This window comes from Dendropsophus ebraccatus, chromosome 6, assembly GCF_027789765.1.
Source record: "Dendropsophus ebraccatus isolate aDenEbr1 chromosome 6, aDenEbr1.pat, whole genome shotgun sequence".
In the NCBI taxonomy this organism is placed as follows: Eukaryota; Metazoa; Chordata; class Amphibia; order Anura; family Hylidae; genus Dendropsophus; species Dendropsophus ebraccatus.
The window spans coordinates 138,575,826-138,601,032 of NC_091459.1; the positions used below are offsets into that span (position 1 = coordinate 138,575,826).

General features: G+C 44.3%; 1 protein-coding gene and 1 long non-coding RNA gene across 3 annotated transcripts in view; one reads left to right on the forward strand and one right to left on the reverse strand.

Moving 5' to 3' along the window:
- LOC138794488 (uncharacterized) overlaps positions 1-13,988 on the forward strand; it is a 46,244-nt gene extending 32,256 nt beyond the window's left edge. Inside the window, exon 4 of the long non-coding RNA XR_011363457.1 lies at positions 13,663-13,988. This is a non-coding gene — a long non-coding RNA (uncharacterized lncRNA). The remainder of the gene's footprint in view (positions 1-13,662) is intronic.
- Positions 12,949-22,343, reverse strand: LOC138794487 (b(0,+)-type amino acid transporter 1-like). 2 transcript variants are annotated; one of them, XM_069973128.1, is made up of 7 exons: positions 22,262-22,343; positions 21,091-21,899; positions 18,131-18,264; positions 17,859-17,988; positions 16,358-16,482; positions 14,577-14,664; positions 12,949-14,265 (listed from the first exon to the last, which is right to left on the reverse strand). In XM_069973128.1, the coding sequence occupies exons 1-7, from the start codon at positions 22,314-22,316 to the stop codon at positions 14,035-14,037; spliced, it is 1,572 nt and encodes a 523-aa protein (XP_069829229.1). In that variant the 5' UTR covers positions 22,317-22,343; the 3' UTR covers positions 12,949-14,034. The 2 variants fall into 2 exon arrangements, with proteins under 2 accessions (XP_069829229.1, XP_069829228.1); XM_069973127.1 differs by having other exon boundaries at positions 21,091-22,309.
- Positions 22,344-25,207: the final 2,864 nt, after the last annotated feature.

The following is a 25,207-nucleotide window of genomic DNA, read 5'->3' on the forward strand; positions in this document are numbered from 1 at the left end:
GTTATATACAGTGAAGAACTTATTGTCTGATCACTCAGTGTCACAGGGAGACGTAGGAGTGACAGGAGACTAGTTAGGTTCGGGACGGAGGATTGTCTTACCTTTAAAGCAGTCCTACGGTAAAGGGACCTAGAGAAGGGGGCTACATCTGTAGTCAAGATTAGGGACAAATCTTAGGGACAGGAGTGATGAGACAATAAGGTTTGGTTATTTTGATAAAATCCGGAGAGGTATTTGTCATATACATATATTAGTTTGGGTATTGATAATAAGCTTTTATTTGTTTTGTTGTAACTAAGCTGTATATTGATGTATACTGTACAGACTCACCCATTGTTTAGTATTTTCTTTCGGTTATTGCAGATCTTACTACCACATCTGCTGTAAGTTTGTTCCGCCATCTATAACTTTCAATAAAACGTATGGTACTATTTTTGTCTATCCTATGGTGATGCCCATAAACTAATGGGAGTCCTTCAGGGTCTCTTCCAAGTGGTCTTATGCATAATACTGATCTGTTTTTCAGTAAAAGTGTTCATGTGTATTTTCTCTCGTATAAAACCTCGACAAACAGGAAGAAGCTTCACCCTCATATAAGAGACTAACGTTACTATGCTTTCTTTCTCTTATCGGTTCTCTTGAATCTGTGCCGCCTGGACATTTCTGGAGGTTGGATGCTGTACTAGTACTTGGAGGATGTTTTCACCTGTGGTCCCTTGATCAACCTGCGGCTGAGGGTAGAGTCCTTAAAACCTCCGGCTACGACCCAACCACCAGTGATGAACCATATCCATGCTCCACGGATGTCAAATGGGGGAATGATAAGGCCAGCCATACGATTTTACCTACCTGCACCGTACCTATATGACTACACATATATATAGGCCTCTTGCTCAGAAGCTCCAGCACATTAGAGAGTCCCTGATAGGGTTAACTTATAGTTGGACCATTTCTTACCTTGGAAAACTTCTGATATGACACTAGAAAGAATGTTTTGTCTCAAGAACTATTTCCCTCAGAGACATGTTTATCAGCGTTCAAGGCCGTTCTCAGAGGAAAGCTGCCTGTCTGTTACAGTGGGAATAATGTGAAAGTATCATTGCAGAGAATGTATTGTTTTAACCTTTTTGAATAATAATAATGAATACTAATATAGATGCCATTGCGCATGACTGAATATCTAAATCACTAGCACCGCCTCATCTATGTCTTATTAGCATTTGTTACCACCCTATATTTTATCTGTCTATAAAATGTGATGACCATAATAAAACTTGGGCCATTTTCTCCAGGCTTATAATCATGATACATTGTCTTATCTGTGTCAGTGACGTATAAGTAACGAGCTGGTAATACTGCAGGATTCCAACTCTAGATATAATTAAAAAACCATCCTTTACCTGGGTTTTTGGCTTCTCTCCATAGAGAGAGGTCAACATATAAATTTAACCTTAACAATACCATAGAGGCCTATATACCATAGAGACCTATATACCATAGAGGCCTATATACCATAGAGACCTATATACCATAGAGGCCTATATACCATAGAGGCCTATCTACCATAGAGGCCTATATACCATAGAGGCCTATCTACCATAGAGACCTATATACCATAGAGACCTATATACCATAGAGACCTATATACCATAGAGACAGTCCCCGGTTGCTATGAGAGCTATGATTGAACCTAAACCTATCTCTGTTGGGTGAGAACGAATGCAGAGCTGCACTGATAGACTGGGCTCACCCATCCACCAGAGGTTCCGTCAAGTACACTGAATAATATGGTGCAGTATGTAGACCCCATAACAGTCGATGGGGGCTGCCAGGCACCTTCTTTGGTGTTCAGCGTGCATCAGGTCTATCAGCACTTTTTTGTTCCAATGAGATAGTAGAACAACAGCGAATAGAAACCTGGTGTGAACCTAGCCTAGCCTAAACCAAATAAGGGGATGTGGAACTAGGATCTGGGTCATAAAGAGGTGGAGGGCACTGTACTGGGGACCCTGTTTGATCCCTTCTTCTATTCATAGCATAATTGATTGCTATAAGTAAGATAATGAAATAGATATAAATTAAATAGCTGGATTTATCTTCAACCTATTAGTACCCAAAATTACATATTGCTGTAGGTGACACTTTAGCTTTCATTTGTAGAAAGTTTGCTGCAAGTCTGCAAGTAAAAGTGAAGCCGTCAGTAAAAAAAAAATTACAGACTGACTTCGGCACCTCAAGTAGAGGCCAAAGCTCCAGGATCATTGGGCAATGTCGCCATCTAGTGGCAACAGACCTGAATTACAGAGAATTATAGACGTGCAACTTATTTTATTGATTTGCTTCTATGATTCAGCTAGTATCCAGCTGCAACTATCACTTCAGGTCATTGGAAATGACAGAGGGCCAGGACTTCTCAGCTAATGTACTTGTAGGGCTCATTAAGTTATATATTTGAGTAGATACAGTCATTTAGCAAACTTGTTTCCTTCTCCTTATATGCTGCTCTTTCCCTCCCATTGTTGACAGCTTGTTGTCTAGGTTTCTGGCCACCACTCTGCTCTAAAAACAGTGGTCTGGCTGGTGTGTATATATAGCATATTCACATACATTATACAACATATATACACTCACCGGCCACTTTATTAGGTACACCATGCTAGTAACAGGTGGTCTTCTGCTGCTGTAGCCCATCTGCCTCAAAGTTGGATGTACTGTGCGTTCAGAGATGCTCTTCTGCCTACCTTGGTTGTAACGGTTGGCTATTTGAGTCACTGTTGCCTTTCTATCAGCTCGTACCAGTCTGCCCATTCTCCTCTGACCTCTGGCATCAACAAGGCATTTCCGCCCACAGAACTGCCGCTCACTGGATGTTTTTTCATTTTCGGACCATTCTCTGTGAACCCTAGAGATGGTTGTGCGTGAAAATCCCAGTAGATCAGCAGTTTCTGAAATACTCAGACCAGCCCTTCTGGCACCAACAACCATGCCACATTCAAAGGCACTCAAATCACCTTTCTTCCCCATACTGATGCTCAGTTTGAACTGCAGGAAATTGTCTTGACCATGTCTACATGCCTAAATGCACTGAGTTGCCGCCATGTGATTGGCTGATTAGAAATTAAGTGGTAACGTGCAGTTGGACAGGTGTACCTAATAAAGTGGCCGGTGAGTGTGTATACACCAAGGGGGAGATTTATCAAACATGGTGGAAAGTGAAACTGGCTCAGTTGCCCCTAGCAATCAATCAGATTCACATATGTATACGCTCCAGCCGGGACCCCTAGCGGCGCCGCAAACAACTGACATGTCTGTTTTCTGCGGCCGCTATTCACTGAAAACCATGTCAGTGCACACCAGTGGCTCAGGCCGCAAGCTTCATAGTGTGCAGTGGGGAGTTCTGATGCGGGCGCGCACGGATGTGCCCGCATCAGAGCTCTGCAGGCCGAAAGATCATCTGTCCGGTACTGCAGTACCGACCGGGATGATCTTTTCAGAGACCGGCTGCTCCGTGACCCGGCCGGGTCACGAAATGGCCGGTCGCTTACACCATGTGAACATAGCCTAATTGTTGAGAATAATGGTGCGTTTACACAGAAAGATTTATCTGACAGATTTTTGAAGCCAAAGCCAGGAACAGACTATTAACAGGAAACGGGTCATAAAGGAAATCCTGAGATTTCTCTCTCTTTTCAAATCCATTCCTGGCTTTGGCTTCAAAAATCTGTCAGATAAATTTTTCTGTGTATGTGCACCATTAGGCCTGTCTATGTGTAAAAGCTATACAACCAATTTTTATTATTATTTTTATGGCTTAAGCACATAAGACATCATACACATGGATTACAATCCACAATGGTGGGGCGAGACAACTGGAAGCCAGATACAGGATTGTCACCTCAAGGACAAATGACATCCGTTCCCTCAGTGTTCAGCCCATTGGGATAACCCGTTCATTTGTACCAGGATATAAGCGCCCCCGGGCGAGGCTAATGAGCGATCATTTTGGTGATGTATTATCTCATTTTATTTAAGTATATGGGAACTCCGATATCTCCGCCAAGGGGGCAGCTGTTTAAATAAACCTCTTACCCTGATGAATGGACTCTGCTGCAAAGACTGTCTGCTTCCTCCGATGCACGTTCCAGTAGCGGTATATAAATATATAAGAAGTCCCACAGCTTTATTCACATGGCTGTATTATGGCTCCAATAACCACAAAATATAGGAAATTGTTTGGAAAAAATGACATGAAAGGGTTAATTCTCTGTAAAGGATAGCTGCAGCTTCATCATAGCCAAATCGAGAGGGCCCAGGAGGCTGCAATAAACCTGTAGGAGAGGGGTCCTGCTTTATAAATCTTCAGCTATGGATGCAGTGACAACCAGAAGGTCAGGAGACTGAAGCAGGGAACAAGAAGCCTGGGGCTAATGTCTGCACAACCCAGGAGCTGCTATAAATCTGTCAGACATACAAATGATGAGGAGACTGCCTGGACTGGTGGTTGAGATGGACGCTGGGTATAGTCCAGATCTTCACTATGGACAGGTCAGCTGTCTGGAAGCCCTGGAAGCAGCATGTTCTTTTAGCACTCCCGCAGGAGAAGTGAGGTATTACACAGTGCCTATTGACATCAATGAGTGGTCTATGGAACGCAGGACAGGACTGGTCCTCCAGAGCGAGAGATGCTCATTGTAACTGATCTCCACTATAGTCAACAGAAGAGGATCCTGAACCCTTAAAGGGGCACTCCGTCGAAAATCTTTTACTTTCAAAACAACTGGTTTCAGAAAGTTATACAGATTTGTAATTTACTTTTATTTAACAATCTCCAGTCTTCCCATACTTCCCATCAGCTGCTGTATGTCCTGCAGGAAGTGTTTTCTTTCCAGTCTGACACAGCGTTCTCTACTGCCACCTCTGTCCATGTGAGGAACAGGGCTGTATTAACAGCTGCTGCTGCCCTAGGCATTAAACCTGAAGACGCCCCATATGCCATACTGTATTACACCGCCATACCTGACCTGAACAATGCCATCATATCCCCACCCCCCCTTGAAAAGTCTGAACAGGAGGTGGGAAAAAAAAAAAAAAAGAAAAGTTGTTTCCTTCCCCCTGCTCCCTGGTGCTGCCCTAGGCACCGGGACCACAGGTGCCTAGTGGTAAATATGGCCCTGGTCAGGAACTGTTCGGAGCTGCAGCAAATCCCCATAGAAAATCTCTCCTGCTCTGGACAGTTCCTGACATGGACAGAGGTGGCAGCAGAGAGCGCTGTGTCAGACTGGAAAAAAATACACCACTTCCTGCAGGACATACAGCAGCTGATAAGTACTGGAAGACTGGAGATTTTTAAATAGAAGTAAATTACAAATCTATATAACTTTCTGAAACCAGTTCATTGGAAAGAAAAAGATTTTCGTCACAGTACCCCTTTAAAGCAGTTAAAGGGATATTCCAAAGAAACTAAGGGTCCTATTACACGGAGCGATTTTTAATGATTAACAACTGACGATCACAAACGAGATTGTTTATCGTTAACCTGAAATCGTTCACCATATTACACTGAACGATAATCGTTAGGTATGATCGTTACTATGATCGTTTGCTCCTTCTGATCTCAGCAAAACAATCAACAATGTGCAATTACACTGAACGATTAGTGAAAAAATGCGGAACTTGAGCGAACGAATGTGGAATTACAGCGAACGATTAACGATAATTTTAGGTTCAGCTCTAAATCAACGATCAACAACACACGAACGATTTTTCGATTGTTGCCTGCAATTACACAGAACGATTATCGTTTAAATTCGAACGATATAATGACTTTTCGCACGATAATTGCCCTGTGTAATAAGGCCCTTAGATTCAAATCATCTGGTGCCAGAACATTATACAGTTTTATAAAAGACTTTTTAAACTATTTAAAAGTTCAAGCAATCTTAGATCCCTATTGGGTCCTATGGGGGTCCAAGTTTAGTCTAGTAGAACTGCAATGGGTCATGTTGCTCTATATCATGCAGCCATATAACGTCCATATGAAGCTCTGCTGTGCAGTCATTATGATGATGTATTAGATAATTGTATGGGAACTCGGTGGCCGTAACCGCAGTCTCATCAGGGGGGCAACTGTGTAAATAAACCATTTACTGTGACAAATTACTTTGCAAATAAGTTTTTAAAGTAGAGTGAGACTTTCATATAGATGTCACATGGGGGCGCTATGAGACATATGCAGATTAGGGTTGCCTATATCTCTATATATGACAACTGCATAACCTAACCCATGGATGATGTGGGTACATGATGACAGGGCTGATTGAGATTGCCATCTGGTTCCCCCCATATACAGATTTACCATCCGGCACCTGAGAAAGCTGGGTTATACTTTCTGAAGACCTGCACTGGAGTAAGTGTAAGCTAACAGTTTCACCAACACTATATAGCATACATATACATTATAGCATACACATACAGATAAAGGTGTGACGTGTTGTAAACTGCCTCCTCCAGGGGGCAGTGTCCACATGGGTATTGGAGTGCAAGAGTTTCCCCTGAAGCTCATATAGAGAGATATCGGCCGATCCCCAGCCGTAGATGGAAGGAATTAGGTGTTTCGTTGACGGCAGGTGTCCTACTTTACCAAAGAAAACAAAATAAAGACCTGACACGTTGTAATCAGGTGTCAAATGGTCACAGTTTTATTTGTAATCACATGACACTGAAAACGGCAGGACCCCCGTCTCCAGCCCTCAGGTGAGGAAAAAACCCCTGTGGAGGAAACCTCGAGGGAGCCATGGCTGGTGAGTTGCCCCTCCCCTGGGCCTTTCTTTTATGGAACCTTCTTTATGACATAAGCAATTGTCCTCACAGCTAACGGTTGCCATGGTGACTACACCGTGAACTGACATAATAACCCTTTCATGACTGGTGATCACTTTACCGCAGAGGGCAATAAACACACATGTGACCAAGCGGCTTATGGTCCGGGCACCATGGTGATGCTGCCCCAACTAAACATGGCCGTTCTGCAGGACCTTGTGCTGTTACCGCTGCCCTTACATGTGATGGTAAAAGCATGGCGGACAGATACATGGGAGATAGAGAGATAGAGAGATAGATAGATAGATAGATAGATAGATAGATAGGAGATAGATAGATAGATAGGAGATAGATGATAGATAATAGATAGATAGGAGATAGATGATAGATAATAGATAGATAATAGGAGATAGATTAGATAGATAGATAGATAGATAGATAGATAGATAGATAGATAGATAGATAGGAGATAGATAGATAGATAGATGATAGATAGATAGGAGATAGATAGATAGATAGATAGATAGATAGATAGATAGATAGATAGATAGATAGATAGATAGATAGGAGATAGATAAATAGACAAATGTTACTAAATGAACAGCTTGTCTACAGCAGGACTGAGCTGTCTAATCATTTTTGGGACGTTGCACACTAGTGGCCGGCAGTGTACCTATCAGAAAGGTAGATCAGGGTGGGAAGGGATTCCAAACTAGCTGTAAAATCCATATGCAGTTAGCTCCATCTAGTGGCAGTTGCAGGTATCACAATTATATCAAGAAAGAGACATAAAGACAGAGTTGCCCTTTAGGAAACAGCGCCACTCCTGTCCTCAGTATGTAGTTGGTATTGCAGGATTATCCTGGAAGAAAGCAGACATGTTTTCTCTATTGCTGGATATCCCCTTTTAATCAGCTCTTTGGACCTAGAAATGCAGGAATGGTTAAGCTCTTGGTAGGGGGTGTACGCATCCTGACTATTTAGCCTTCTGATTTCCATATAGACCTCGGACTGTATTTCCTGTGAACTGGATGACTTCTCCCTCCTAGGACCTGCACTTTGTAGCCGCGATCAGCAGTAACGTTCCATATTACTACTGTCTATCACATTACAGGGTGTAATCATTCCATGTTCTCACACTTTGTAACCTAATTTAAGATGAGGACACAGCCCCATTAAGCTATGACTAGAATTCCTATCTGGATCCTCATGTCTTATTATTGCATGCGAATACACTTGTCAGCAGATTCTGAGGAGTATAACATATCAGCCGATGCAAGGTACGCAACTTCATGACCTTAGTGATGTAGACCTAACACCAGCGGGAACAAGTATAAAGCATGGCAGCAATACATATTGTTCAGTGAGCCAGAGAATCATACATAAGAAGGGTAAAAGTGCTTCCCCTTTGGCTCTGAGGCTACTTTTGGGTAGTGTACATATTGGTGAGAGATCATTGACTCTATGAGAGAAGCAGGATGGTCATATAAATAAATTGCCCACCATCTAAGCTTTTCTGACCTGCTGTTAGAAGGTGTTGGGCGTAGTGGTTACATGAGGCCATACACAGAGGACAGGTTCTATATGGCCTTGACAGACTATAAGTATAGAGGGTGGTTTGATCTACTGAAGAGCCTGAGCAGCTCCCATGGTTTTCTTCTCCACCATCCAGACACAGGGGGCTCATTCATTAAACCCCCTGAAATTTTGTGTCTTTTTGCCCCAATACTTGTCCTTTTAATGATGGAAAGCCACCTTCTCCTTCATTTATAGTGGTATCTTCAAAAGAAAAATGGAGATCTCTATAGACTGGAACCATCATCATTAACAATGACTCCAGGTTCTGTTTGGGATCTGATGACTGGTTGGAGTATAAAGTCCTCATGATGAACGCTTCAATGTGGAGGGAGACCCTGCCCCCTGCTGGTAAGATGGTCTTTGGAGCCATCGTATATGGCAGTCGGTCATCCCTAGTAGTGATACGATGGACACTAACAGCCCAGTGATATGTACAGCACATCCTGCCACCATAAGTGTTGTCTACCCGGGCTTCCAAGTGGTATCTCTCAGGAATGTCTCCACCAGTTTACACCACTTCTTTGTCCTGACTGGTCACCAGATTTATCACCAATCAAGCATTTGTGGCAAGGCGACTTTGGTAAACTATGAGCAGGATGGGCACATGTGCTGCAGGATGCCATATGGTAATTGTATCCTCCATGCCCTTTATCCTCTGTGTCCTGTGTCCTGTATCCTGCATGCCCTGTATCCTTCATGCCCTGTATCCTTTATGCCCTGTATCCTCCATGCCCTGTATCCTTTATGCCCTGTATCCTCTATGCCCTGTATCCTCTATGACCTGTGTCCTCCATGTCCTGTATCCTCCATGCCCTGTATCCTTCATGTCTTGTGTCCTCCATGCCTTGTATCCTCCATTCCCTTTATCCTCCATGTCCTGTATCTTCCATGCCCTGTGTCCTCCATGCCTTGTATCCTCCATGTCCTGTATTCCCTATCCCCTTTATCCTCCATGTCCTGTATCCTCCATTCCCCGTTTCCTCCATGCCCCGTATCCTCCATGCCCTTTATCCTCCGTGTCCTGTATCCTCCATGCCCTGTATCCTCCATGCCATGTACCCTCCATGTCCTGTATCCTCCATGTCCTGTATCTTCCATGTCCTGTATCCTCCCTGCCCTGTACCCTCCATGCCCTGTATCCCCCATGCCCTGTTTCCTCCATGTTCTGTATTCTTCATGTCCTGTACCCTCCATGCCCTGTATCCTACATGTCCTGTATCCTCCATGCACCCTCCATGCCCTGTACCCTATATGCCCTGTACCCTCCATGTCCTGTATCCTCGATGCCCTGTATCCTCCATGTCCTGTATCCTCCATGCACCCTCCATGCCCTGTATCCTCGATGCCCTGTATCCTCCATGTCCTGTATCCTTCATGCCCTGTATACCCCATGCCCTGTATCCTCCATGTCCTGCATCCTCCATGCCCTGTATACCCCATGCCCTGTATCCTCCATGTCCTGTATCCTCCATGCCCTGTATACCCCATGCCCTGTACCCTCCATGCCCTTTACCCTCCATGTCCTGTATCCTCCATGCCCTGTGTCCTACATGTCCTGTATCCTCCATGCCCTGTATCCCCCATGCCCTGTATCCTCCATGTCCTGTTTCCTCCATGCCCTGTACCCTCCATGCCCTGTATCCTCCATGCCCAATCTCATCTTGGATCTCGGCTAAAACCAAAGGTGAAACAAAGACCTTATATTAGGCATTCTGAAAGCATGTTTACCTGCTAAATCATATGGCCAACCAAGTGGCCAATAACAACCAATATAAAACCATGCAGAACAGCACTTTTATGTAGTTTTCATCTGGATTGAAACTGCATCTCCGCCGAGACCCTACCCTCATAGGGAATTGTCTTCCAGAACTTTGGGCCATTATGGTGTCTAGGAGGAAAGAAGGTTTTCATATATAGAATAAGATGCTTATCGTTATATTAATGTCACTAGAAATATCCTTACAGTGTAAAAACTTCTTTTATGACCAATAGATGAGTAGTTGGGGTGCAGAGATATAGTGGTGGCTTCATGATATACTACGTGGCACAGAGTCCCATTGTTCCTTGCCTGAGAACTGGTATTAAGAGCTACGCTGGTGTCTGAAGGCCCACACAGGGCATCATGGGGGTATAGTAGGAGGAGAGCAGCAAGTCAGGGCAATGTCACATACATAACGCCTTTGTATTATCTGAAGGGTCCCATACAGGGAAAGACTATTCATGTGTGCGGTCAATGAGAGGAGGCCTTGTGCGCTCCGGATCTGCATATGGAACATGGAGGTCTCTCTTCCTGAGAATAAAAGAAATCCCCATAGAAACACACTGTATCTGCACTAGGGTGGATTATCAAAGGGTAATATAGATTTCTAGAACAATAGGACATACACTAAAAGCCGAGAGCAACATGGGAAACTCGACCTTACAGAAAGGATGATGGATCAGGGGTCTCCTTCCACTTGATCTCGAGGGCTCATACTGTTAAAAATTTGAAAACACTTAGCATATATATACGGTTATGGTGAAGTATTTGGCATATATGGGAAGAGGAGGAATATTTACTCCCACATGCAAAAAGCTAAAGTAAATATGACGATCCCCATCCGAAAAGAAAAATATTATAATCACATGGATTGTATATTGTTACGTCTATGTTAGAACTAATCTAAACCTCAAAGAGGGACTTTGTGACAGATAAGCAAAAAAGCTGCACGTTTACATGAGATAAAAAGGTCCAGGATATTTCTTTCTCACTCTCTTTACTATATATATATATACACACACTCACCGGCCACTTTATTAGGTACACCATGCTAGTAACGGTTGGACCCCCTTTTGCCTTCAGAACTGCCTCAATTCTTGGTGGCATAGATACAACAAGGTGCTGGAAGCTTCCTCAGAGATTTTGGTCCATATTGACATGATGGCATCACACAGTTGCCGCAGATTTGTCGGCTGCACATCCATAATGCGAATCTCCCGTTCCACCACATCCCAAAGATGCTCTATTGGATTGAGATCTGGTGACTGTGGAGGCCATTTGAGTACAGTGAACTCTTTGTCATGTTCAAGAAACCAGTCTGAGATGATTCTAGCTTTATGACATGGCGCATTATCCTGCTGAAAGTACCCATCAGATGTTGGGTACATTGTGGTCATAAAGGGATGGACATGGTCAGCAACAATACTCAGGTAGGCTGTGGCGTTGCAACGATGCTCAATTGGTACCAAGGGGCCCAAAGAGTGCCAAGAAAATATTCCCCACACCATGACACCACCACCACCAGCCTGAACCATTGATACAAGGCAGGATGGATCCATGCTTTCATGTTGTTGACGCCAAATTCTGACCCTACCATCCGAATGTCGCAGCAGAAATCGAGACTCATCAGACCAGGCAACGTTTTTCCAATCTTCTACTGTCCAATTTCGATGAGCTTGTGCAAATTGTAGCCTCAGTTTCCTGTTCTTAGCTGAGCGGAGTGGCCCCCGGTGTGGTCTTCTGCTGCTGTAGCCCATCTGCCTCAAAGTTGGACGTACTGTGCGTTCAGAGATGCTCTTCTGCCTACCTTGGTTGTAACGGTTGGCTATTTGAGTCACTGTTGCCTTTCTATCAGCTCGAACCAGTCTGCCCATTCTCCTCTGACCTCTGGCATCAACAAGGCATTTCCGCCCACAGAACTGCCGCTCACTGGATGTTTTTTCTTTTTCGGACCATTCTCTGTAAACCCTAGAGATGGTTGTGCATGAAAATCCCAGTAGATCAGCAGTTTCTGAAATACTCAGACCAGCCCTTCTGGCACCAACAACCATGCCACGTTCAAAGGCCTCAAATCCCCTTTCTTCCCCATACTGATGCTCGGTTTGAACTGCAGGAGATTGTCTTGACCATGTCTACATGCCTAAATGCACTGAGTTGCCACCATGTGATTGGCTGATTAGTAATTAAGTGGTAACGTGCAGTTGGACAGGTGTACCTAATAAAGTGGCCGGTGAGTGTATATATATATATACATACATATACACTACCGTTCAAAAGTTTAATGTCACCCAAACAATTTAGTGTTTTCCATGAAAAGTCACACTTATTCACCATCATACGTTGTGAAATGAATAGAAAATAGAGTCAAGACATTGACAAGGTTAGAAATAATGATTTGTATGTGAAATAACATTGTTCTTACATCACACTTTGCTTCCGTCCCAGAATCCTCCTTGTGCAGCGATTCCAGCATTGCACACCTTTGGCATTCTAGCTATTAATCTGTTGGGGTAAGCTGGAGAAATTGCCCCCCACGCTTCTAGAAGCAGCTCCCACAAGTTGGATTGGTTGGATGGGCACTTCTGGCGTACCATACGGTCCAGCTGCTCCCACAACAGCTCAATGGGGTGGTGATCTGGTGACTGCGCTGGCCCCTCCATTACCTATGATAGAATACCAGCTGCTGCTTCTGCTGGAAATAGTTATCGATTACACAACACAAAGCTAAATTTTAAATATAGCAATTTTTATTGACATGATTAAAAATCATATAAAAAATCTTTTAAGTGCAAAAGGCAATCCAGTAATAAATGGTAACCAAGACACCTGATCATACACAGTGTTATTATATCCCACTATATCATGTAAACATCCAAATTAGCACCCATATGACCATGCAGTGTACCCACACAGCCTCGGATAGCTGTACATAGTATCAGCCCAATCCTACAAATACCTTAAGTAGTTTAAAATAGGAAGCTTACCCATCGTGGTGTCTTGTATCAGAAACCCCGACGCACGTTTCGTGTACAGGTCGCTTTATCAAGGGGCGTATCTAACTCCTGTCTCACGCACTATTTATATCACAGATGAGGATTCCTTCCGGGGAAGGACGCGGGTCATAGGAGGGGCCAGGAATCACGCAGCTTCCTCCCGGCCTACGTCACTGGAACACAGGCCTGCCGGTGGAACGCAGGCGGGCATGCGCACAGCGACTCAAGAGGCCATGTCGGAAGGGTGCCTGTGCCAGATTCTCCCTAGACCCGCGTACACGGACAGTAATCATTATTCCCTATTACGAACACTATTTGCAAAGTACATGAAAAAAATTTACTTGAACCAGTGAGACCAATTGAACACATCAAACCCTTGTGGATCAGCTCACCGGCTTTTGCTCTCCAAACATTGTGCGGAAAAATACGGAATAGGATCAACATCATAAAAGAAAACAAAATCCAGCCCCTTGAATGTAGTAAAAAATTCTCGACTTTCTTTATTTCACACAGGGGAACAGAGGAACAGGCAGAAGCACAGATGGCCGTCCACCATTTTAGAAGGATCACATTCAACTCTTCTTCATTCCACACCACCGAGAGTATACTCATACTCAATGCCACCGAAACATGCCACGGTTGGGTATACTAACAGTGTATGAAAGAATTGTGTACTTATATGTGCTGGGTTCATGTTGCGGTTTTGCAGTCCGTTAAACATATCCATTTTAAGTGGCGGTTGATATACAAATATACGATGTCGGAAAAACAAATGTCGGCCGTTTTCGACCGTAAAGAACAAATAAAACGTAAAAACGACATAGAGGTATATACCCAGGGTTAACTGGAGGAATAAAATATATAATGTCCCAAAATTTATAAAAGTCAGTCATTTTTATCAGCCGGGGCAACTTGAAGCAGGAGCTGAAGATGGAGCGTGATAGAATGGAACCAGCCCGGAGACCATTTATAGTGGATGACCGGAATATAGACTATGACTCCACTGAGGAAGAAGAGAGCAACATAGAGGTACTCCATCCGGGGGGTGTCAATAACCGGGGCCAACACCAGGTATACGGAGGCAATGAGAACTATCACAGGGATGATGATTGGAACCTAGAAGATAAAAAAGAGGATAATGGATATAATGAGCCAATGGCTAAAATCTGTGTAGACAATGGGGGAGATTTATGAAACATGGTGTAAAGTGAAACTGGCTCAGTTGCCCCTAGCAACCAATCAGATTCCACCTTTCATTCCTCACAGACTCTTCAGAAAATGAAAGGTGGAATCTGATTGGTTGCTAGGGGCAACTGAGCCAGTTTCACTTTACAGCATGTTTGATAAATCTCCCCAATGAAGCCAAATAGCATTACTATAGTAGAGAACACACTGCAAGTCTGGATAGGGTGGTATTGTTTACTCGCCTTGTACGGCCTGGGGATATCCGGCTTCTTTATCTTCATACATATGAGGCCAAAGATTGTAAGACCATAAAACACCCAGATTGTGAAGCTGAAAGCAAACATATAAGAGGAGTTATAAAGAAACATGTCTGTGTCATTAGAGAAGCACAGGATATATCTGTGGAGGGATCAGGTCTACTGTCTGAGGCATTACATGGGACTGCAAGAGCACCTACTTAGCTATGTTTAGTCAGACCGTCACATGACACACAGTCAAAGGGAGCCTATCATTGGCCATTTGAAAGTGAAGCTGTTGGCAGTGTGATGTAGGTCATTTAATACCCGTTTTATATGTGTTATATTTTATATGTGATTTATGTGTTTGAGAAGTACGTTTTTAGACGGTAAAGTTTGCCTGTGCAAGATGTAAATGAAGTATGTGGAGTCACTAAGGTGTTACTTGCAGTCAAGAAGTCATCTGTCTGCATTTGTCCCCCTGCTGCAAGCACGCCTCCTGTCTGATGATTGAGACTGGAGGCGTGCTTGCAGCAGGTAGGCAAATGCAGACAGATTATTTTACATGTTGCACAGGCAAAGTTTACTATACAAAAACATATTACTCAAAGACATATATGCCACACACGTCCGGAGTCCACTGACCCATTCACCTTTCAGCAGGAAGCTCAGATGGCATAGAGGGAAATAAATGAACACTCTTACAGGAAACCTGTAATTGCTTCCATTCTGCCTAAACCTCCAGTCATCAGGGGGGTCCCCGGTGGCTTTTCTCCTCCTTGATTGATGTCTCCAAATTTGGATATATGAAGAAATCTACCAATCAAGATGGGGAAAAGCCCCAGGAAAAAAAAACTGAAGGTGCAAAAGCAACCTACAAGTGCTTACCGTACATACTCCCCCCGGCGTACACACGATATAAACCTGTGCCCGTTTCATTCAAGGACATATCGGTACCTCCAAATACAGGAACGCAGCCGTATGAGACCGTCTGTTCCGTGATTCGGCCGGGTCACGGAGCAGCCGGTCTCTGCAAAGATCATCCCGGCCAGTATTGCAGTACTTTCGGGCCGCAGTGTTTTGATGCGGGCGCATCAGCACGCGCCCGCATCAGAACTCCTCATAGCACACAATGAAGCAAGCGTCCGGAGCCGCTCACTTTATTGTGTGAACTGACAGGGTTTCCTACAAACCGCAATTCACTGAATAGCGGCCGCAGAAAACTGACATATCAGTTCTTTGCGGCGCCGCTTGGGATCCCGTCCGGAGCGTATACTATGTGTATACGCTCCGGCCGGGATCCCAAAAAAGAACATGCAGCGTGTCTAGTCGCACAAAGTACAGCTGTTGTTGGCGATTGCAACAAAGGCCGTACTTTTACGCTGCGTGAACATAGCCTAAAAATGGGATGTTCTGGAACATGATTAGACATGTCAGTTCTTTGCGGCGCCGCGAGGGATCCCGTCCGGAGCGTATACTATTTGTATACCCTCCGGCCGGGATCCCATAGAACAACATCAGGCTAGTCCACACATGTAAAGTACGGCCGTTGTTGCCGATGGCAACAACGGCCGTACTTTTACGTAGTGTGAACATATAATAATGAACCACGGCTGTTATTCTATACTGTGTGTACACTTCTGGCCAATTTCCCATTGACTTCAATGGAGTGCATTATTATATTGAAAATACGACCCTATTTTTGCCCCATAATTACAGCCGTTTTTTGGTATAATTTTACTCTGTGTGAACATTAAGCTACATATATAATAGGAGCGTGCACGTACCTGAGATAGTTAACGATACTACTGAAATCTCCAGGAATTATCATTATTACGGCGATGATACAAGTAAAGAGGAGGGCAGGAGACGGGGTTAAGCGCTTCACATGGATCATGGACAGGGCGTCTGGCTGTGAAACAAAAACTTTAAATGTAAAATAACATTTAAAAAATGAAAAAAGAAATTTTAAAAGGAATGTTCCATTTCCCTACATTAAGTATCGGCACATGGATCCCAGTAGCGCCGTCCATTTTTCAAAATGCCGCCATGTTCCTGCCATTTGCTCTGGTTTCTTGATATGCAGATAGGGCCGCTCTGTGCACTGCAGGTGCGCTCCATTGCATTGATATCTTCTCGGTGATTAACCACCTTCATGGTGCGTTTACACGAAACGATAATTGGCCCGATTGTCCGATTAACGATGTCGGAGTAACTATTTTTTTTTATAACGATCAGCATTTAGATGGTACGATATATCGTACGGAAAAATCGTTTTGCGATCAAGGCAATCGGAGCGGGGGTGGCGATCAGAGTGGCGGCGGGGGTGGCGATCGAGTTGGCGCAGGGGGCTGCAGATGAGCGGGGCGGCCGGACTTTCACGCAACGACTGTTTGCACGGAACGATCGGCGAATTTTTTGCGAACGACGAACGACGATTTGATAACATGTTGAAAGATCAAAACAAACGATTTCTCGTTCGTCGTTTACTCGTTCGCTGCGTTAACACGTACGATTATCGTTCAAATTCGATCGTTATCGCGCAAATTCGCACGATAATCGTTACGTGTAAACGCACCTTCAGAATCAAGTCTGGTGGCTTCACTGAGGGGATAATAGCCCTATTTCCCAGAACGATTATCGTTCATAGACTCGCTCCAACGACCGCTCGTTAACGAGCACTTAACGATTTTTTTAAGCGAACGATAACACATAATAGGTGTGGGAAAGTGATCGATATCTGTAGTGTAACAATTTTTTTGCGGCCGTTACATCGTTACATGGTTGTTTAAAACGTGGGGAAATGTAGGTAGACATTTCAAGAACGACTGAAAGATTTTTTATTCAACAAGATTAGCGAATTACTGTTGAAAGACCAACGATTTTTTTTCGACATGTTGAAAAAAAATAGTGAACGACTCAACGACGATTTCGCTGTTGTCGTTCGCTCGTTTACAGCTATTCCACAGAACGAATATCGTTAACGTGTGGACGTTTGAACGATTTTATGAACGATAATCGTTCGAAAAAGTTCAGTGGAATAGGGCCTTAAGACTGGGGGCAGGTGGAGGGGGGGTAACGGGCCTGCCTGCAGTGCACCAAGTGACCCTATTAGCATATCATGAAACCTGCGCAGATGGTGGGTACTGGGCGGCGATTTAAAAAAATGGACCGCACCACCGGGGTCTACAGGCCATGTAAATTGTTAATGTTAATTGACCAAAGTAATTTTTTTTTCATACATAAATCAAGCATAGAAATGAGTAATTATAGGAACTGGTTAATTACCAGGTGTCCTTCTCTTGCGGCCACATAGCACACTCGTCCTCCACTGAAGAGACTCCCGTTCGCAGCGCCAAAAGTAGAAAGTGCAACACCCAAAGTGATAATCCACGTCCACGTCCCCAGCACCTTAAATCTACAGTAAATGGTTAATTGGAAGGTACAGTATGATACAACATATAAATATTCAACCAACCAACCATAGAACAGCTTAAAGGGGTTGTTCACCTACAAATTACCCACATAAAGGACTAGTTACAAAAAAATGATGTACTGACCCCCAACTGATGGCGACAGCATCTGATGTAAGTAACTCCTGCGGCGTCATCGCTGCAAAATAGCTGACGTTAGCCAGAAGATAAATACATGTGACAAGTGGGATTGCGATCATCAGTGCACGAGGAAGGTTCACCTAGAACGTATATATAACTAATGATAATAAAGTTATAAGTGCAACTTTAACTTTAAGGCTATGTGCACACACAGTAAAATAAAAGCTATCAGTAGCTGGAAGCCTATCTACAGCAGAAAGCTACCTACTGGGGGCCTATCTACAGGGGAAAGCTACCTAACGGGGGCCTATGTACTAAGGGAATATACCTACTAGGAGCCTATGTACAAGGGAAACCTACCTACTGGGGGTCTATGTGTAGTGTCCCACCACGGGTGTTTCTAGTTTAGGCACATGACGCAAAAGCCTTGTACTTTAGAGTAGCGTGGTGATAAAGGTGTATGTAAGTTTCACCACTCGATGTCACTATGTATCACTATGTATGTATTGCACAGCTCTTGTCACTATAGGATTACTGTCTTACTGTGTGGTTCTGTGCACCAATGAGAGATGCTCTTTTCTTCCTACCTATCTCTATTCTCTTTTCTTGGCACACTTTTCTTCTCCACCACTCACAGGGACTTTTACACACACCCTATAGGAAGTTATCACATGGGGAGAGGAAGTGTAGCGTCACTTAGTTAGTTCCCCTCTGATTCTCTGAGGAGTAGGACGCACACAGACCAGGTAGCCCTGCTGTACTTAGCCAGGGCCTGGCTCTGCCAGGTTCCCCGTCCGGGACAGACCAGCTGTGATAGTGGACACATGTATGGAGAACACAGAGACTCTCTTTCCAAAAGCAACACTTACAGACAAGATGCAGTGCTAAACAGCTAAAGTAGGACAAGTCAGAGAACACCCCAACCCACACCGTGGACCTCTCTTAAAAGAGTGGGGCGATATCCTAGACCCGGTAGAACTAACCCGGATAGAGCAAAGCAGCCGTATCCAAGGCCTATGTACTCTATCTCGCAGCACAGGTGACACCGGGACATGCTCTGACACTTAGCTCAACTCAGGTAACCAGAATTGGGGCTTGTGTCACCTTTGAAGGATGGGTAACCCGACACTGCAGGGCAGAAGGTGGTTTTGCGACACTCAGGTCAACACACGGGCACAAGTATTCTCTATTCTTCTCACAAGTTCTGGCAGAGCACATTACTAAATTGGGTTGGGGCTCTCCTGACAAACTCCTCTCCACTCCTCTGAACTCTCCTATTCTACCTCAGCACATCATCATCTCTTAGCACAGATCCAGTGAACTCAGAAGTCACTCATTACCTTATCCTGTATTGCAAGAGACTTGTCAGTAAAGATCAGTTTATTTATTCTACTGAGACTCAGTGATAATTGCACCAGCACCTACACACAGGCTACACTGTCCTTGGATCATTTTCCCCTTTCAGTGGGAGCGTTACCGACAGTCTGGTTGGCTCATCTCTCCACTCTGGACCACCGTGATAAGAGCCCAAGGGACCCATCACAGCCCGGCAGGTCACTGACCATCGGGGATCAGTACAGCCAGCCACACACACTAAAAACAGGTACAGTATACCATCACACCTGTGTGCTGAGTTAGCACTGGCATCACAACAGTACCATCACCGGCTGAGCTGTATGTCACTACTGACCAACCACCACAGAAGTGGTGTCACCAGGAACAATTTAGTAGGTGACCAGTTGAGATACTACATATGTACTACATATGGGGAAACCTACCTACTGAGGGCCTATCTACAGGGAAAACCTACCTACTGGGAGCCTATCTACAAAGGAAACCTACCTACAAGGGGAACCTACCTACTAGGGGCCTTTTATACAAGGGGAACCTACCTACAAGGGAAATCTACCTACTGGGGGCCTATCTACAAGAGTAATGTACCTACTTAGGGCCTGTGTACAAGGGGAACCTACCTACTGGGAGCCTATCTACAGGAGGAACCTACCTACTGGGGGCCTATGTACAAAGAAAATCTACCTACTGGGGCCTATTTACAAGGGAAACCTACCTTTAATGGTAATCTACATACTGGGGGCCTTTATACAAAGGGAACCAACCTAACGGGGGCCTATGTACAAGGGGAACCGACCTACTGGGCGTCTTTATACAAGGTTAATCTACCTACAAGGGCCACTATTACAGTATGGGACACAGGGGGCACTATTACAGTATGGGGCACAGCGGGCACTAAAAAAGAGACAATGATCAGCGGTTGACAGCAATCATCCGCTGATCGTGTCTTTTGGTCCTGACCTAAAAACAACTGACAATTGTGTGCCGTGGCCAGTGATTAGCTGAGGGGCCTGTCAGTTCAGAGACCTACTCTGAAGCTACAGAGAGGGAAGCAAGCAGAGGACAGAAGAACACTGGGAGCGTGAAGAGGTCATGTATACAATTTAGGGCAAGATCTTCACGGACATCAGTAATGATGTCTGTGCAGCCCTTCTGAAACAATTATTGAGCTTTATAATAGGCTCAGTAAAAAAGTGGCGATTGGTGCTCGTTTACATTATTGATCGGGCCGTCATTGGCCCATCTAATAAGACCCTTAGTGTTAACTAGAGTTGATCGTTCACGAACCTTCCGCGTTTAATTGCTCATGCCTTCCCGGTCCGTGGGGAAGGAGGAGACTGCCCGGGTACCGCCTGGAATTCTGGGATTCAGCCTAGGTAATAGCCTAGGTAATGGGCTGAATCCCGGAATTCCAGGTGGTACCCGGGCAGTCTCCTCCTTCCCCACGGACCGGGAAGGCATAAGCAATTAAATGCGGAAGGTTCATGAACGTTCGAGTTCGATCGAACCTATGATTTCCCGAGGTTCGATTAACTCTAGTGTTAACCAGCCACTTGATCTAAATTTAAAAGACTGGTCTAGTTGGATCAACTCTTTAAGAATTGCTTACTAACCTCAGGATTCTTCAGTTCCTCTGTAATATAGTTTAGATTATTCCATCCATCGTAGGACCAGAGACCTTGATAAAACGCCACCCCAACAGGACCAAAGCCAACCGCGGTGTTTTCAAAGCCGTTCTGTAAAACCTGGGTGTTCCCCTGGGCTAGAAGGACTATGCCACCTACTATTATTACCACCAGGACTATCAGCTTAGCTGCCGTGAACAAGTTCATGACGGACATGGAAAGTCTGACATTGAGGCAATTGATAATTCCCAGAACAAGGACGCAGGCGGCCGCTGTGAACTTAATGACGACTTCTGGAGATGGACAGTCTGGGAAGAAAGCAGTCACAACATATTCTGCAAAACTTATGGAGACGGCAGCTATGCTAGCTGGCCTCACCACAGTGACCGAGGTGTATGCCAAGAGGAAGGCCGGTAAGGAGCCAACATTTCTTAAAATATATATGTATTCTCCTCCAGATTCCTTAATGACAGTCCCAAGTTCAGCATAACATAGAGAACCTAGCATAGCCAGGAGGCCACAAGCCGCCCATATACAAAGACTAGCCCCAGGGCTTCCCATGTAATACAGGACCCATTGAGGAGACATGAAGATCCCAGAACCAATCATGGTGCCAGCTATCATAGACACAGCACTGGTGAGGCCGAGCTCCCGTTTCAGATGGATCTTTCCAGCATCATTGTCCTCATTGTCCATTTTCTCATCAGCCGACATTGAAGAAGTATCCTTTATCCCAATCTTGTAGATTAAGTCTTCTTGTAGACACTTATGAAAAAGAGAAGAACTGTGCTCGTTCCCTGCACAACATTTGATATTATCACCAGGGTTAATTATTAAGTTGACAAGTACAAAGAACATAGGAAGCTCTATATCATGGTAGATACTGTAACTATCTAAAAGAGCCAATAAATCACACATTGTGGTAATGATAAGGGATCAGCGACCTATAGATGCCACCATAAGCTATGCTGAAAGATGGGGTTTACCCACTAGGCCGGGTCATGGCAGCACAAAGATGAAGCTGTATAGCCTCTATGTACTGCCTTACCAGCTGTCTCTCAGTATGTATTGGGATGGCCTCCCCTAGAAACAATGCTTCCTGTACCTCTGTACATCCCATGGAACATGCCACCCACCTAATGCTGCCCCCATAACCCACCTGATTGGATGGCACCGTTATTCTCTCTTATGATTCCAGGAGCTTGCAGCCTCATTACTTCCTGTATGTGTCAGAGACAAGTACTTTGCACCTTAGCCATGGTGTCAATGTGTCAGCTGACTATGTAAAGCTTTGAGTTGTACAATACTAAAAAGATTTGTTTGTGCACTAGTTTTGCATAACAGATCCTCCTTTGTTTTAGGCTTAGGCCTACATGTGCCATGCAATGCCTGGTGCAAGAATACACTGGATTGCAACCATATCAACATTCATGAGGCTTGGGACCGTATGTTCTCTCTGCGTCTTTTTTTGCATGTTTTATTGTAGACTATATCTACAAAAATGGTTGCTATAGGTTATTGGTCTATTTAAAGGGAATTTAAAGGGACATCTGATTAGCCTAGATTCTGCTCATGAGGATCTTCACAGTTTGGCTGGCTGTGGTTAAGAGGAAATATTTTCACTCATAAAAGAACACTGCAAATCGGTCACATGATAGGGACACCATCACAGTCATGGAGGCCAATCAGCACCGTCTCTGAACTGAGGCCTGCTTACAGAACGGTAGATGCCAGGGGGTCCTTGAGAGAATTATCCAACCCCTGGGAGAACTTTGTATCAGCTGGTGGGAGTGATTTGCTTGTAGCGGTGTTTGGAAAGTGCCGGAGTAAACTCAGAGAAAATCAGAAAATCTGAAAAAACAGCAGCAGTTTGTGGATACAGGATGGAGCTGCAGATCCCCATAATGCAGTACAGTCATGGCTCTCTCACAGTCTTGCCTAAAAACATGGCCATGAATAAAGAATGGGACCAGAATGTCCTCCAAGAGCAACTTCTCCCAACCGTCCAAGAGCAGTTTGGCCATCAACAATGCCTTTTCCAGCATGATGGAGCACCTTGCCATAAAGCAAAGGTGATAACTAAAAGGCTCAGGGAACAAAACATAGAGATTTGGGGTCCATGGCCTGGAAACTCCCCAGATCTTAATCCCATTGAGAACTTGTGGTCAATCATCAAGAGACGGGTGGACAAACAAAAACCAACAAATTCTGACAAAATGCAAGCATTGATTGCAATTATATTTCTGTATGTCATAAAAACATCTGACAAACACACATAAAAACCAGAGTGCAGCAGATCATGTGAAAATATAAGATTTGTGTCATTCTCAAAACTTTTGGCCATGACTGTAGTGTAGTACAACAGGCAAGAATAGAGAAGTAGGGCTGCTGTCAGAGGCCTATGTGGTCTCATGACAGCGATGGGGAAGGGGAGGGGGTGTTCAGCATGGACCAATTAGGAAGTGAAAATCACAGAGCTGTGCAGGAGGACAGTGACAGAAACTTTTCTATACAGTAGTGGGAATGGCTGAGTGTAAGTGCAGGCACATTATAGCAGCTGTGTGTATAGCTGAGTGTAAGTGCAGGCTCATAATAACAGCAGTGTGTATAGCTGAGTGTAAGTGCAGGCACATTATAGCAGCAGTGTGTATAGCTAAGTGTAAGTGCAGGCACATTATAGCAGGAATAGGGGGATAGGAAACACAAGGGCTGAGAGAGACTGCAGAGAGCATGAAGGAATGAGCAGTGCAGATGTGGGCACATACATGCAGCACTCTCTGTCTGGGGAGAGAGGGGTTACAGCTATGGAGAGATTACCTCCACAGTCCTGTCCCCTGATGTAAGCCCCAGCCTGAAGTGGATCTGCTATGATTTGGAAGGTGAGGGAGACTTCCTGGGTCAGGGCTGTAGACCCCGCTATGCAGACCATGCCCCTCCCCCAGCTCCCCCTCCCACCCAGTACAGGGAGCTCTTACACCAAAGCAATGCTCTTAAACCAAGTTGCAAGTTTTCTTGCAAAACGCTCCTAATCCATGTTACTCTTAGATCGAAGTACCACAGTATATCTTATATATGTATAGATCACTCACAAAAAATTAGGGATATTTGGATTGGGGGGGGGGGGGATTTTAGGAAAACATAAAATGTTCCCGCTCCAGTGATATTATATCATGAAAGTAGGGCATGTAAGTAGAGGCAGCAATGGGGATTTCCTCATCTCAGACAATTTATTGAAACAGAAGCCAACACCAATGGTGGATATATCCCAACAAGATGTCACTGGCTCATTAACTGTGCATCAATTACAACTTGACAACAATGTCGGTTTTCTATGGGATTCAGGTCTGGAGAAGGTGCAGGCCAAACAAAAGACACCGATTGGCTGAGCAGGCATTTTCTGGGGGGTCGGCATGTCAGAAAAGGAGTAATTAAAGGGGTACCCCAGCAAAAAAGTTTTTCTTTCAAATCAACTGGTTTCAGAAAGTTACAGTATATAGATTTGTAATTAACTTCTTTTTAAAAAATCATCCAGTAATTATCAGCTGCTGTATGCCCTTTAGGAAGTCCTGTATTCTTTCCAGTCTGACACAGTGCTCTCTGCTGCCACCTCTGTCCATGTCAGGAACTGTCCAGAAAAGTAGAGGTTTTCTATGGAGATTTACTGCTGCTCTGGACAGTTCCTGACATGGACAGAGGTGGCAGCAGAGAGCAGTGTGTCAGAATGGAAAGAATACACCACTTCTTACAGGACACACAGCAGCTGATAAGAATTGGCAGACTGGAGATTTTTAGATAGAAGTAATTTACATATCAATAACTTTCTGAAACCAGGTGATTTGAAAGAAAAAATAAATCGCTGGATAATGCCTTTAACCCTTAGGGGACACAGACAGTTTTCATTTTTGCGTTTTCGTTTTTCCCTCCTCGTGTATATAAGGCCATAGCGCCTGCATTTTTCCACCTAGAGACCCAAATGAGCCCTTATTTTTTGCGCAACTAATTGTACTTTGCTAAGGCAGATGTAATTTTTGCCTAAAATGTGCCGGGAAACCAGAAAAAAATTATATGTGTGGTGAAATTGAAAAAAAAAATGTTTTTTTTTTAT

Coding starts and splice junctions, on each gene's coding strand:
- LOC138794487 (XM_069973127.1), bottom strand. CDS start 22,020: ATGTGTGATTTATTGGCTCTTTTAGATAGTTACAGTATCTACCATGAT. Junction 18,265..21,090: donor AGGAACTGAAGAATCCTGAG/GTTAGTAAGCAA, acceptor TATACGTTCTAG/GTGAACCTTCCTCGTGCACT. Junction 17,989..18,130: donor GCTGTCGCCATCAGTTGGGG/GTCAGTACATCA, acceptor CATTTACTGTAG/ATTTAAGGTGCTGGGGACGT.